The sequence below is a fragment of the Lissotriton helveticus genome, chromosome 6 (assembly GCF_964261635.1).
Source record: "Lissotriton helveticus chromosome 6, aLisHel1.1, whole genome shotgun sequence".
Lineage (NCBI taxonomy): Eukaryota > Metazoa > Chordata > Amphibia > Caudata > Salamandridae > Lissotriton > Lissotriton helveticus.
The window spans coordinates 1,624,002,328-1,624,017,971 of record NC_136067.1 but is presented as its reverse complement, the minus strand read 5'-3'; the positions used below and the strand labels follow the sequence as shown (position 1 = coordinate 1,624,017,971).

The 15,644-nt window shown below is 43.9% G+C and overlaps 1 protein-coding gene across 2 annotated transcripts in view; it reads left to right on the top strand.

The window, feature by feature from the left end:
* The window catches only part of UGP2 (UDP-glucose pyrophosphorylase 2), a 476,638-nt gene that overhangs the window by 197,037 nt on the left and 263,957 nt on the right, over positions 1-15,644 (top strand). For both annotated transcript variants that reach the window (XM_078649432.1, XM_078649433.1), the window contains exon 2: positions 6,148-6,275. In XM_078649432.1, coding sequence (XP_078505558.1) covers positions 6,148-6,275 — 128 coding nt within the window. The remainder of the gene's footprint in view (positions 1-6,147; positions 6,276-15,644) is intronic.

Sequence of the window (15,644 nt, the reverse complement as noted above, 5' to 3'; positions counted from 1 at the left end):
GTGCACTTTGGGTGGGATAAGGAGTAAGGTGTTTGTGCTTCTTCGGTTTCTTCGGCTGACCTGCCTTTTTGAGTTTTGAGGCGAGGTAGGCTGGTTTCCCAATGTGATGGGCTTTGTGAGTAAAACAAGCCGTTCTGAAGCTGCAGTGAGCTTCAATAAGGAGCCAGTTCATTCAAGGCAGCAGAGATGTGGTCATATTTTTTGTTTCCTTTGACCATTCTGGTTGCTGCATTGAGAGTTGTTTTAGGAAGTGCAAGGTGGGATTTTGCAGTGCCTTTGAGGATGGCATTCTTGTAGTCTAATCTGGATAGCACCAGCGCTTGCGTGGCAGATTTAAGATCATTCAGCAGTAGGTAGGGTTTGATTTTGTTCAGAAGTTTCAGGTTGCAGAAGGCACTCTTTGCATAATTCTTTATATGATAAATTAATTTCATAATTAGGAACCTCCAAAACAAAGTGTCTTGCTCACAAAAAGTTGATGCCTTTTTGGATTAAAAGAAAGTCAGTTTTGGTTTGCCTACTGTAGGTGCCTTGATTATGCATACTGCATTAATAACTCGTAAGCGTACACCTGATCTTGATGAGCCTAAGGGCTTGTGTTTAAATGTTGTTTGGTCAGCAGTCAGTGGACATTCTTCAATGCAGGGGAGAAATGGGAAGTGCCCTTCCGTTCAGCAGTGATACTGGTGACCTACTTTTTTTTTTTTCAGCATTGAATTGCGACTTTTCTTAAATGGATGGTGTTCATTCAGGCAAGGGTGTTTATTTATAAGTTACATATTTTTGTGTTTGTTTTTGGTTAGATTATTTTGAATAACCTATCCTTTCTTATTTTTCACAAAAGGCCTGAGAAACAAAGTGTTTCAATAAAACTGTCAATTGGTTTTCCTAGATGTTTGTGGGTGCTGAGTTGTCACTATCCACAAACACTGCAAAAACTTCTGATATGTGCCCTTAATTCAATCGAAAATGGTGAGCTATTTCAATTCATATAACTGATAACTTTGCGGGCTTCTCTTACCACAAATTTCAGAATAGACTGCTGCAGAATCTGGAAGGTCCCATTTTCCACTTTAATTTGAAACACTTAAATGAGTCTTGGTATGATTATTATTTTAATCACTGTTCTCCCGCCCATACATGAAACATACAAACCTTTCAACCAGAGCAGATCCCGCTTAACCTTTTCAACCACTGATGTTATGTTGGCTCTGTACAGACATGAGACTGCTGGTGTGATATGAAAAGCCAGCTACTTCAGCGAGAGACCACTTAATCTAAATAAAGGGTGTGCTGTTGGTTCTTTGAGGCCAGCATATCCTGTGCGGTTCAGACTCCTGAACTCTACCATGTGGCTAGAAGATAACATGTTGGCACATTTCAGGACTTCTAAACATACATGCTGCACATTTGTGTGTATTTAAGGTATCTGCCATGTCCACTAGATTGTTGATGTTCAATTTAGCAGACTCTGACAGGCTCTTTTTTTAATATGAAGGGCATGGTCCTGCGTCATGTACCTGAAATTAATTTGGAATTCTAAGAATATTGGCAGATTTAGCAGTGAAAGCATGTCTCTTATCAGAAGCTTTCATTTAAATTCTTAGTTGTTCACCTGGGAGGCCTCGATCTAGGTGCGTCTTCTTTATAGATGATATGGCAGCAGCAACTGCTCTTCCTCTATGTCTAGACTTCCTGGACAATAGACGTGGCCGCATTAAATGTGTTGTACATTTGCTTTATGCGTTTTGATTAATGTCAAGCCCTCTTTATCAGTTACATAAAAATGTAAACATACCTAGTCAGCTAGAAGTTGCTGGATTATTATTTGTTGACCTCTGCCATGTCCGCTAGTTTCAAATCAAATAGAGACTGTAAAGCGTGCAGCTACTCTATAGAGTTTCCTGGCGCTACAGGTGCAATAGACCTAATGTCTTGCCACAGGAGGGCCAAAATCTAAACCGCATCATTAAATATTGAAGTTTTTAAGCTACGTTTCAAAGAGCCCACATCCCTAGTCGCCCGAAAATGCAAGGGAAGGGTATTCCAACTTGCAGCAGCTAACGCCGAGAAGGAAGTACTTCCCTATCTCCTCCAGAGGTTACTCTGACTCATCCATTGAAACACTGCTGACCGACATGCTTCAAATCTGCATTGGGCATGTTCCCATTCCAAGTTAGAATAACCTGTGCGTCGAGTTAAGCTGCACTCCAAAGGATTCCACCAGGGTTGCTAGAGGAGACATACAGACATTGAACAAAGTCGGGCTCAAGGTAGAGCCCTGGGGAACCCCAAACTCTATGGATTTAGAGTCTGAAGCGAATGGCGGCATCTACACTCGCTGATATCTGTTTGATTAAAAAGGAACGCAGCCAGGCCAGGGCTGTCTCTCACAACCCGTTGTCCAGCTAGCGTTGCATTAGTATAGGATGGGAGACTGTATCAAATGATGCTGAAAGGTCTAAAAGCAGCTAGGCCACTTTCTTCCTGTTGTCCACAGCCAGTGTACTAGTATCTGAGACCTCTACCAAAGCAGGCTCAGTGCAGTGTCCGGGTCGAAATCCTGATTGTGAAGGATGCTGCGACTGGTTATTGAGATAACAGGAAAGTTGGAGATTGACACATTTTTTGAAGATCTTAGCAAAGGCTGGTAACTGGGAAATCGGCTTGTAATGGCCCGGACTGACTTTTCGGCTGAAAGTTTTTTGAGCACTGGGATCAACCTGGCATTCTTCCAGCAACTGAGAGCAGAGGACTGGCTCAATGAGTTGTTGGTTAACACTTTCAGGGTGGGGTTTATGGGCATTCGCACCCAAGATTCGGGGAGGACAGGGGCCGTCGGGGGACCCTGACCTACAGGCTCTAAGGGTATGCTCAGAATCCTACAATGAAATAGGGGAAAAGTCCGTAAGGGAGAAGGACAATGGAAGATGAACTGTCAACGGCCGGTCTAGAGGCCAGACTGACTCACTGCTATCGAAAGGCAGTGGATAGATTGTTAATGTTCAATTTAGCAGATTCTATGACGGGCTTCTTTCTTTATATAAAGGGTGTGTTCCTGTGACATTTACCTGTAATGGATTTGGAATTCAAAGAATATTGGTACATGTAGCGTGAAAGCATGTCTCTTACCAGAAGCTTTCATTTAAATTCTTAGTTGTCCACCTGGGACGGGCTCCTTCTAGGTGCGTCGTCTTTTATTGACGATACGGCAAACCGAAACTGCTCTCTCGCTCTCTCTCTCTACACTTCTGGGCAGTAGGCGTAGACAACATTAAATCTGTTTTGTACATTTGCTTTATGCGTTTTGATTAATGTCAAGCACACTTGGGTATGTTTACATTTTTATGTAACCAATAAATTCAGTTAGAAGTTGCTGGATTATTATTTGATGTTTAGCTGGCCCTCTTTTCCTTCTGTTTACCATTTTTACTCAGTAACTAGTTAAATCAATTTTTTATATTTGCACAGTCTTTTCTTTTTAAATCTTTCTTTATAAAAAAAATGTAAGGAGTTCAGTGACCCAGTGTACGTTTGTCTTTGAACAAACTGACATTGCTACACTTGTTTGTACTTCCATAGTTCATATTTGAACATTTCTTCCATCACACACATTTTTACTGGTGCTAATGGGGTAGCAAGCCTGTCCTTAAAGTATACTCTTTTTTTTGTAGAGTTCGGGCATGAAATGTTTTTTTAAAGTGGATGATCTGGGAGTGTACTTTCTTCAAAAACAGTAAAATGTACAAATATTTGCCAATCTTTAGCAACTCTTCCAGTAATTCGAAAAGGCACTCCCATGCATTTGCCAAATTGCAATAGGCCCATCAGGGTTTGCGCCAGTGAAGGTGCTTCAGGTACTGTCATCCTAGCTGACGACAGACTCTTTAGAAGGCAAAAGATTAACCATAATAGGAGGTCTGGGCCACTTAGCTGGCCCAGTGTTGGCCCTACCACAGCCGTGCTCTTGTTTCACTTGTTACAGACTTTTATAGCATCCAGCATAAGAACGGCCTGTGACAAATGACTTGGTGTGGGTGTGCGAGTTCTAGTTCCCAACAGGTTGGTGTCTGCATCGGAAATCGTTATCCTTGCAGGGGCTAAATTGATTCGGCTGATAAAGAGGAAATTGACGGAGTGTGATTGGAAACGTGATTGGCCGTTTAACAGAGACTTCTGTCTGGGTCTGCATGTAAAAGTGAGCATCTTTGTGATGGATAATCTCCCTCCCCTATTTATCCTCTTTAGCACGCACAGTGAACGATGAGAGCAGCAGTTGTATTGGTGGTGGTTTTTCATGTTACTTGATGACCGACCCCTACAGCTGGTTGACCTGGCAGCAAGAGTTTTTGATTTTACTCAAAAGTAATCAATCTGCGTAATTGTTTTGGGGGTGAGTGGATAGGTTACTGCTTGTCATCTTTTTTACCTTCTAGATGTAAGCTTCATGGGGTCAGTAACTTGCATAAAAGAATATTCCTCATTAAAATGGCAGCATTTATACCACCACTTTTTAATTTGGGTGTGAGATTTATGCCAACGATAAAAACAATTGCTGTATTTCAACAGTTTCAGTTGCTGAAAGTGTGTATACTTTATACTTTTGCCTGCCCAAATGTGACCCTTGCAGCTTCGTTCGGACATATATGCATATATGCCTACATTAGTTTTAACCATGTAAATTTCATAGTGGTGTGTGTTCTTGTAACCGCTTGATCAGACACAATACTGCATGGTAGTCCACCCATACAATCAGAAGATTAAGTTCTCCGATGAGGCACCATCTTTGAAATAAATACATTTAATATTCTCGCTTTCATTTTCCATTCAACATTTTGGGGGCATTGTTATAGTCCTAAAAATGGTGCCACACGGCTATATCAATGTTTCCATGGAACGTCTTAGGATGTCGCTCTTTTGCCCACGGTCTACTCCCTTTGCCCCATGTCCTGTCTCGTGTGGTATTCGCTTCTCCCATTGTGCAGCTCCCCTAGCCCTCTGTGTTGCTTACCCGTACCTGCTCCCTCCACTTGCTCCTCCTATGAAAGATTTAAAAAACAAACAAACAAAACGATATTGAGGGCATCATTTTGTATGTGCATTCCAATACAGAATTACGTGGCCACATCATTGGGTCTTTTTCTGTTTTTTTAGCCATGCTGGACACCATGTCCAAAAAGAATTTGCAAAGCTGATAAATCCCACACTGGAGGCCTTAGGGCTTTTCCAATGCTTATTGTGAATGGGGACCGGCATGTCAGTGCATGCTTTCTGAACAAAGCACGCCTCAGCACAGCACTCATCTATCCATCCAGTCTTCTCCAAGCACCCCTTAGTGCCTCAGCCACAACATCAAGTCCTTCTCATTGAGGCTATTCTTTAAGCACCCTTTCTTCCATCCTTTCATTGCTTCAGCTTAACCCGATCAGGGCACAGCATGCTGGCATCGACCTGCAGTCATTCGGACAAGGCATGCGACTCCAGCCTGCCACCGTTTGAATGAAGTACGCAGGCTGCAGCATGCAACCTTTTGAACAAGACAGGCAGGTTACTTACCTCCAAGCAACCAGTCGAGAAAAAGACGCTGAAAGACAACACCAGTAGTGGAAGTGCATTATACAGATAACGAGGAACAATAGTGATATATAGAATCTGCTGTGGCGATGTGTGCTAAGCGATCTGCTTGGTCTGGATTTCCAATTAAACTTTTACAAATCTTGCCATATATCCTCATATAGCGTTAGGCCTGGAGTAGGTGGCATTACCTTCAGCAAGGTTATGCTCCTAAGCAAGTTTGTAGCCCTGGTTTACTATTTGCCTCTTTTATAAAGGCACCTTTTTGCTTCATGCAAAAGTTTGCCGTACAATTAATGGACAAGAGCATTGTTCTTCTTATGATTTCATCGGTTTTTCAAGTGCCACAGTCTGCACAAGTTTATAATTCCTACCACTGTTGTGCACACACATTTTTTTAATTTTCAGATACTAACCACTTTTTCTCTTGATAAAAATATAACAATGTTATGGTTAGGAATCATTTTGCCACATGACGGTGTATGTAAACGATGAAACTGTACTTGTTAACTGTTGTATCGTTTTGAGACGAGCGTATTTCTAATATTATTGTTTTCTCCTTGTTGCTTACAGATTTTAGCAAGGCAATGTCCGGTGGCGGGATGTCTCAGTTTCAAGAGGTTATCCGGCAGGAGCTGGAACTGTCCATGAAAATGGAACTAGAAAAAATACTTGAAACCGCATTAAAGGCGGACTTTGAGGTATGTTCTTATATCTTAATGACAAATATTCTCTTTCACATGCTGTTTGTTGTCTGACAGCTCTGCTCTTTGAATGTTGATAAATGTAGTAGAAGTGATGAGCTGGGTTGTGTGAAGTTGTAGCATTGGACCATTGTTATATCAGTAGTTGTTGGTCAGAAATAACACAAGCACAAGTCAGCAGGAGCAGAAAGGAAAAACGTCAAAAAGACCTAGATCCAGATGCTAGAGATTAACATTGTATGTAGAAAAGATGTAGCTGGAAGCTAAATAAGGTTAGTGATGTTTCAGCTGCCAGAGAGGTGAACAGATCAGAAGAGTCCTTTTTCTGAAGTCACTCCTTATGTACCTGTTTACTTATTCTCTGTCCTTGATCTGTGAGTTGTGGGGTTTGAAAGAATATGCAAAATACCCTGCTCTTAAGGCCCTGTACCAAAAACATTGTTTTACAACATATTGAAGTATTCATTGAAGCTGAAAATGTCATGTTTTTAGGACACTAATAAATACATCTGTATTTTTTATTAATGTGAATTATTTTATTTTGGGTTGTTTACATGGAAGCTATGTTGTTTGTTCTAAGAGGAAAGTTGTTCTTCTTGGATTTCACTTGTCCCCCCTTCTACACCTACCCTCTCCCGACAAACTTTGTCCCAAGACTGAGGTGTAATGCTGTCCTCGGTTTTAGGAACTGAACATGTGTATTTTTTTTATTATTTATAGCTGCCTTATCAGAATATCATGGCTGAAATATCATCTTACAAAAATATTGTGGCCTAAATATAGTTTACAAAAATATCATCCCACTTGAGTTAATATCATGAAATCCAGGTGGTGTGGCAAGTGCCCAGAGAAATTGCCTAATCACGATGCTCTGCTTAACCTAGAGAGTATCGGTTAACGTCCACCTTAATTAAATCAGTGAGGCTGAAAAGAAAACAACCTCATGACTCCTGAATGATGCGCGATACCACAAGAGGAGAAATTTAAAGCTTAAAGTTCTTGATCTCAAAGAAAAAGAGAACCATAAAATCACGCTCAGCTGAATCAAAATGGGGTTGCGATAAGCTTGTCGGACTAAAATGAACCCTCTACGACACCTACATCACAACTATACTGTTGGTATGGAAAAGTCCTCTGCATGATAAAGACGTACCTGAGTGTCTGAATCCCTAATGCAGATTTTTTTTGGGGGGGGGGTTTCTAGGTGTACACGGATCATGCGTGTGCTCCATGACATAGACCTGTTTCACAGATTGCGGTCTTATTGGACTAGGAGGGGGGTGTGAGAAGTTGGCCTGATGTATGATGTCTCCAGTCCTGGGGGCACCTTATATCAGTCCAAACAATCCCTTATGGTGGTGGTTGTAAGTCAACCTTATAGACAAGCTATCCTAGGGGTAGCATGGACTAAGCAGCCTAAAGGCTTTAACTTCAGAGGGCGAGTGAAGCCAGCTTTTTGACCATATACAATCCTGTAATATCAAATGAAAGGACACCACACAAGTTATATATTATCAAAATATATGTATTTATTCTTAGAATAATTCCCACTACTCTTTATGAGCAATGAAGCACAAGCGTTTAAATAAAAGCATAGTATAACATACACAAGTTGCACAGTTATGGATGAGGCCGGTGGCCACTCAAACCATATATCAAAAAAGTGGTATAACAATCACTAATCGATCAGGGGTAAGGCCTAGGGCCTTGTGAATCGCTTGGACTACACTGGACTAACAGCAGTTAGGACGGGAGTAGCCCGCGTGATTCGGGTGCAGTGCCTAAAGAACACGCATGCACCAATGCAAAGTCAATGGTGCGTAAAAGTTATCGAGTTACAGTTTTAAGAGTCTTCCGACTGGACTAGAAGGACAAAACTTTAGAGGTAGACACTAGAGGTGTAAACCACTACAGGAGCACCGGCGTTCAAGAGTTACCTCACCCACAGGAAGCGGGTGCACAGGTGCAAAGATGTGTCGGGTTTCGTCACGAAGATCTAGGGTGCCTGGAGATGAAGATGCTGCAGGCGTCCAGAAGAGAAGTGTCCGGTGCGATCCAAGGGTGGATCGAAGTTGTAGAGTACCTGAAAGCAGAGGGGACAGAGTCTGGGTCACTAGCCAGTGACCAGGAAGGAACCAGGCAATGTCGGGCGCAATCAGGTCGATGTCGTGTAGCTTCTCTCCGCTGCCACGTGGTCTCTGGGGCACCAAGGATGTCCTGGAGTGAATCACGAGCTGTCCCACGAAGGCTCTCGCTGTCGGCGGTGTCGGCTTCAAGATCGGAGTCAACAGGCCTTGGCAAATGCAACCCATGCAGGATTTGAAGATGGCTTAATACTCGGACCAGCAAGGTCTGACCGGGTGCTCCTTTTCAGGGGAGTGGGGACCAGTCTGGAGCAACCAGACTAGCTGAGCAAATTCAAAGGTTCGTCGGTACTGTGGCCACTAGCCAACGGGCAAGCGACCGGACCAACGGCGTCGAGCAGGAAAATGCAAAAGGGCCCCACGCAGCACTCGTCGAGTGTGGAGGGGTGAGCTTCGGTGCACAAGCTGCTCGGGGCTGGAGCTTCTCAGACTCCAATGCACAGCTTCGAGGGAGCCTCGGATGCTGCACGGTCAGCGCTTCGTAGGTTTTTCCAAGATGGCCGGCCCCACGCTTCAGGTCGCCTCCACAGGTATCAGCTCTGCAGGGACTGTGGATCGGGCTGTTAGAAGGCAGGCACGCTGAGTCTTGTCGATCTCTGTCGCTCAAGTTCCGGCGGGAACTGCAACAAAGCAAACGTCGAGGTGCTGGATGGTGCCTGTTTGCACAGGGTGGTTACTCCTTGACCACAAGGGAGATTCTTCAGTCTTCCACGTCGAGTGGGATGTCGAAGGGTCCAGAGTTTCGTTTCATAAGTTTCAGTCAGGATAATCGGATGTGCATCTGCACAGCTCCTACTTTTAAGTCAAATCAAGGGGCTGGATTACCTGCTAGGTCCCTCCTATGGGTGGGACCTGGGAAGGGGGTGGTTACACCCCTTTCCCTTTGTCCAGCTTCGCGCCAAGACCGGGGTAGGAGTGCCCCAGAACCGGTTTGACTGGAATCTGCCCAGGGACACCTTGTGCGCCCCAGGCAGTGTCTAGTTTCTTTCAACCCTCCCTGCTACAATCCACTATCTACTGTCTGGGGTGGTGTGACACCTCCCTGTGACAGGAAACCATTTGTCCAGGCGTCCTCTGCCAAGTTTTGGTCAGCAGCAGGAGGCCAGACATGTGTCTGTGGCAGCAGCGTCCATTTTGTGATGCTGGGGCTCTGGTTAGGATTAACTGCGTTTTCAGTAAAGTAACATGTCTTCTCCCTCTAGAAGGGCGGGATGCTATCCCCATCACCAGGACTCGCGAGGGGATAGTATTCCAAAGTGTATGACACCAAACACGACATGTCTTGATAAAGCCAAACCAGAGTTGCAATAACCGCGAGGATTATAATGCACTTAAGAGTATATGGTATGGCAGTATCACTGGAACAGCATTAAGGAATTGGTCCCAACTCTGCAGACAGGCTCAGCTCATGCTAGAGCACCATCTCACATAAAACCAAGCACTCTGCCTCCAGGACTGTAAAGGCCTGCTATAGGAGTGACTGATAGGTATAGATGTGTCCAGATATAGGTTTAGACATAGGTATACTACATCTAAGCAAGGGGTGAGTACACCACCTTGCCCCAGCTGTGGGAACAGCCAGTTGTGTCGATTTAAGTACCAGCCAGGGGTGGCAAAGGATATGCTGCAGCCCCTGGTAGGCCTTGGATGCACCTATGCCCTTGGCACCTAGTGTGCACTGGATAGGGGCTGACAAGGTGTCCAGTACCAAATTGGTTATGTACCTATAGTACATGTCTGTGAATTTAGAGAGAGAACAGCAGGCTGGGGGTCTGATTAGCAGGCCCACAGCCACATTAAGTCGAAAACCAGTGAAGCAAAAAGCAAAAATTGGGGTGACCATAGGATAGCAGACCCTACTCTCCTACAGGGGGCATCAAAGCGCTACCCTCATAGTGGTGAAAGGTTGGCACCTTCACCAGGAGTTAAGCAGCACAAAGGTGGTGGTGGCAGCATATGGTGTTATCCGCTATGGTGAACAGGACTTTATTACCCTTAGTTATGGGAGTGAGGCCTACAGACTCCCTCCCCTTTTTAAAAGTTCAGCTGCTGAGTGTTAAACTCACCCTTGGCCCACATCAGGTAGATGTGGAGCGCTGCGTAGAGCAGGAGTACTCCCTCTGCGCTGGTAGTATGTGTGCCTGGGAAGGGTATAGTACAGGATTAGAGCATTACTGTTTAGTACGTGTGAACATAGTGCATGTGCTGAGTGTATGTATGCCTGTGAGGAATGCATGTCATAAAAGACTTCATGCTTTGCATTGCATGTGCAATGAGAGCGTGTGCTGGGTGTATATGTACCTGGGTGAAGTACAATACATAAAGGGAAAAGTGTTGTGCAGCGCTCACATGGTGAGTGTGCCTGATGGCAGTGTGTGCATGTTCGCAAATAACACACCCTGGTTAAATATAGAAAAGTTCAATGCTGAACGGTGTGAACAGACTGAGTGTGTGTACTTAATGTATGTGTTCATGTAATAGTACAGTGCATGGAGGACTAGTGCTGGACTGTAAGTGTGCTGTGAATGTACATTAAGTAAGTGTCCCTCTAATGGTAGATTATATGGAGGAACCTGGTTCCATTCTAGGAAGCCAGGCCTGCCTGAGGAAGGCATGAGGAGGAGAGGAATCCGCCTCCCCCAGACAGATTGTATATTGCTGCATTCTTGTGAGCTGGGTGGAACACACACTAGAGGGAAAAGGAAGACACTCCCTCCACACTTCAAAAGACTGCTCTCTGATTCAGTGATAGATCACAAGGAAGGGGCCTGGACACGTTTCATGAAGAGAAATAGGGCTGCTAAGGTAATCATAAAGAGTAGTGCTGAGGTTCTGGGATTAACCTTTTGATGCACTTTACACTGTGGCCGACATCCAGGTGTGAATTCTGCTCACTCCTGTGAGTGTTGTGGTTGGACAATCCGCTTTGGAGTCTTGCCTTTTTTGGCAGACATCTTTCATGAAGAAAGAGAAGTGTACACTTCAAAAGAAGCAGAACCCCAACATAAAACTTCAAAGGCTCGGACCCTAAATCACATTTGGTTTCGGTAAAAGGATCATAAAGGGGGAGTGAGTCCCCAAAAATGTGTTCGCTGCCAAGCAGCCAGACGCGCTGTGTTAGAAGGGGAAGTTCTGCAACACTTCTGCCTGTGACCAGGATTGAGAGCCAAGGCCTGCTACTCCCCCTTCTGGGAGAGGGGCTATCACCCAGTGAAATTAAGACCGCCTGTCCTGGAGCCTGGAGCACCAGTGCCTGCCTGCTTGCAAGGACAGGTGTGCCCTGTGAGGAAGAGATCGTTTGAGGGAGCAAGGTCTGCGGGGAGCACTGCGGTGAGAACTCCCTGTGCGAAGTATGAGGATTTGGATGTGCACCTATCGGGCCATAGCCCATGTACAGGACTGTTTTTGGTGACCCTCGTATGCCAGGACATGGTAACCGTAGACTGAGCCAAATATCCAGCGCTGTGCGGAAGTCGCCAAGCCCAGACAGCCTTGTTGCTGTGACACCATATACTAGAAGGGTCCACCGTTATAGTAGTTGTGAGACTAGTGTTCCAGAACTCGGTGACCACGTATACCAAAAGGGACCGTCGTGATGTAGATCGATTGCACCTGAAGAGTCTGTGTCATTCGGAAGGTAGTATCATGTGATGATTTGGTCCCAGCATCCTCTCTTTACACAAATACTTTGGTTCATCGACCAGGACTGGAGTGAGGCTGCGACCAGCGGGTCTAGCCACATCGAGAGATCTGCCCGCGGGACTGCTGGGAGGAGCTGGCCGCGCCACTCCAGAGAGTAAGCTGGCGCCCGTTTGACACTGCTGCAGGTACCTTGAACAGCCTGACTTCGACTAGCAGGATCTCATCTCTTGAGTGCCTGCTCTGAGAGCACCAGCTGTAATGCTGACTAATGCAAAAGTCAAAACCTTCCTGGAAAACATCATCATCTTATAAAGCACACCTTAATACCACACACTGGTAGATAGTAAAAGTCATGCCTTATACCCACCCACAATATCGATGTCCATTGAACCTATACTACCGAGTCAATGTAATTCTCCCACTTTCTTCTGCTCCATGCTCCACATCACTCTTTATTCATTTTAGGTTAAGGAAGTCACCTGTCCAAATTTTAATTTCTTATTGTTGCCATATTTTTTCTTTATTTTACTTAACTCTATATTGTATTTTTAAGCAAACTCTATTTTACATATTTTTTCCTGCTTGTACAACCAGCAATTCAAAAATCGTTGTCAATTGGAATCAAGATGTTTGGAAACGTATGTGCTGCTAAAATTGTATGTATTATAAAAATACATCGTTTCAGCTTAAATTTCTGTTTCTCAAGTATATACATTGCAAAATAAATAGAGGGGGTATTCATTTTTTATAAAAATGTAAACAGAAAAAATTGGAAGAACATAATATGAAATCTACACCCAAAGGAACAACAGTTTTGTAAATTAAATTTAGGCCACAGTGGTTATATCAGATAATATTTTTGTTATTGATATTGTGACACACAATCTGCTTACATTACCATGGCTCTTTTAACAAGCAAACTGTAGTCTTGACCTTTTGAGTCTAATGCTCTCCGTTTTCAATACGCTCCACCTGTGTCCACAAGCACCACAGAATTGCTGGAATGAAATAGGCAAACGTTCTAAGTTCTCCATCATATCAGTAACACTTTCATAAGCAGCATAGTGCTCTTCTGGGTCAGCCCTTGTCTTGTCTAAACATCATCTGCTGTCATCGTAACAGCCTCATAGGCAGCCTAATGCTGTACCTCAAGCTCTGAAAACTTAGGCCAAGCAGGTAATCGTGAGTTTCATGGACTGTCTTTTAGAACCCTGTCCAGAGTTTAATTCTCAAAGCCTAATTTCTGTGGCCGCACATAAGCAAGTGAGAGAGAGTATGCTAGAGCTATAGAAAACCCCTCAGTAGACTCATATCTCCCCTCCCTCCTTCGGGCCCTCCAACTCTCTTGAGCTCTATGTTCTGCAGTAAAATGTATTGATTAGTGGGAGGAAAATGAATCTGTATACAGACATATTGATTCCCAGTTTCCTTTTTCATTGTTACCTTACTGTCATTTAAGTACGACTTTCATTTTCACTCTCTTCTCTGAAGGTCTTTTCCACAGGGCTGTGTGTACGTACGTACACACACACACACTCACTCACTCACTCACTCACTCGCTCACTCGCTCACTCACTCACTCACTCACTCACTCTCTCACTCTCTCACTCTCTCACTCTCTCACTCTGCCAGGACCAACATAACATGATTTCTGCTTTTCCTGTCTACCACTCTCCTCAGTTCTGCCCTCAAGGCTTTCCACTCACCCCCTCTTCCACTACCCTAGCAGTGCATATAAAGCCTCTGTGCCTGTTCTTACATGATCTCCGCCCTTACTTCCAACTTCCTGGGTGATGAAGCAGTCTGAGTTGCCAAAAAGGCAACTCTGTGTCATAGCGAGCTGTTCTATGATGCCCTTTTTATTCCGCGACCATAACAATCTGTGAGCTCACAGAGTATGCTCATAGTTTTCTTTTGGTGTTGCTCAGCAGAACTCCGGTTTTGCTTGTATGCCTCCAAAGTATTCGCCCATCCCATGATAGAGGGTGGCAACTGCTGCTTCAAAGCAAGCAATGGAGAGACTGATGGTTTTGGGCAGCTGGGATTCTAGGGAGGAGCACATGCTTCTTCACATGTAATGCTGGAATGAAGACTATTGACACTGTCTGTGGTCTCTCAGACCCAGGCATGTATTTAGTGGGCTGTGTGTCATTTAACCTGATTTTGTGTTTGGGTACATGTAGGGCACTGACTGGTGATGTTTTGATTGGTACCCTCTGCTAGGGCACCTTGAAGGAGCGTAAAATGGTGGTTCCAGTGCACAGTTAAAAAAAATGTTCTGGCTTCAATCTCTAGGTAGCTTTATCACCTCCTGTGGGTGAGGCTTCCCTTTATCTCGTATAGAACTGTTTAGTTTTGAAAATAAACGATCTTGGCAGTTTTTTGCTAGTGGCTCAATAAGAATGAGATAGAGAAAATGTAATCTTATCACTATTTTGAAGTATAGTTGAAAAAAAAGTTTGTCGCTTATGATGGCACTTGCCAGCTTTTCCACATATATCTAGTTCTCTGGGGGGTGTTAAGAGTTGGCACAATGCCCTTGGAGGAATATGGGATTTTATTTAATTTCTAGAGGTATTCGGGAGCAAAGAAGTGAACCAATTCTTCTGTAATGCATCAGCTTGTGAGATCTTTGATTATTTCTGATTCTCTTTCAATTTGAGCCTCACTTCTCACTGAATATTAAAACCATGCAGTATTTGTGTTTGCTTCTTGGTTGTGCCTTTACCTGGATCCTGTTGGCAAGATATGATCACAAGTTGCTTGAGTACATGCTGCTTATTAAATTGGAGTTGTGTTTACAGCATCTTTAGTTTGTGTAGAGATCTAAGGTAGTTCCCGTGGAACTTTCGCTTATTTATGCCACTTTTAGTAGTAATCCGCCACAGGTTGCAATTCTACAGGACACCCATACCTCAGACATACTAAACACGCTTATAAATGGTAATTTTTATCAGTGGACCTCCTGTAATGCCAGGAGACAAAAATACATCTTTTCAGTACACATACTTAGATCATGTATCGATGCAAGGCCTTTCATTGTCGCAATACCATAATCCAACATGACCAACTTAATCACATCTAGAGCAAAATTTCAAGCTATTGGCTCCCAAAGTAAATCTACCAGAGCCTAGTCCGCCGTTGCTTGCCCTATTAAAGGTTGTCCAGCTCGAGTTCGTCCCTCCCGTTGCACCTCTGCACACTTTCCTACACCACTCCACTCTATGCCACTTCACTCTACGCTCTGGTTCAACCAGCTGGCAAATATGCATGTATACCATTTTAGTATTTCCTCATTTATGCACTACACTGAGTTTCTGCTACACTCAAGGTTATACTTTGAGAACGAATATGCTAATTTCGGTCCCAAATCTACAAATGTACTATAATAAAAAAATCAAAGAATGTAAATCTTTCTGTTTCTCCTTGGACATACAGTTGTCGGTCTCAAGTCAGTTTTGGATTTGGTGGTGGGCAGCTTATGAAGACTTTGTAGCTATGGAGCTTTTTGCAAAACAAGTTGTTATAAGGTGCAAATAGAGGGGCTGAAGTCAGTAATTCTGCTCTCCATGGAGAAGTA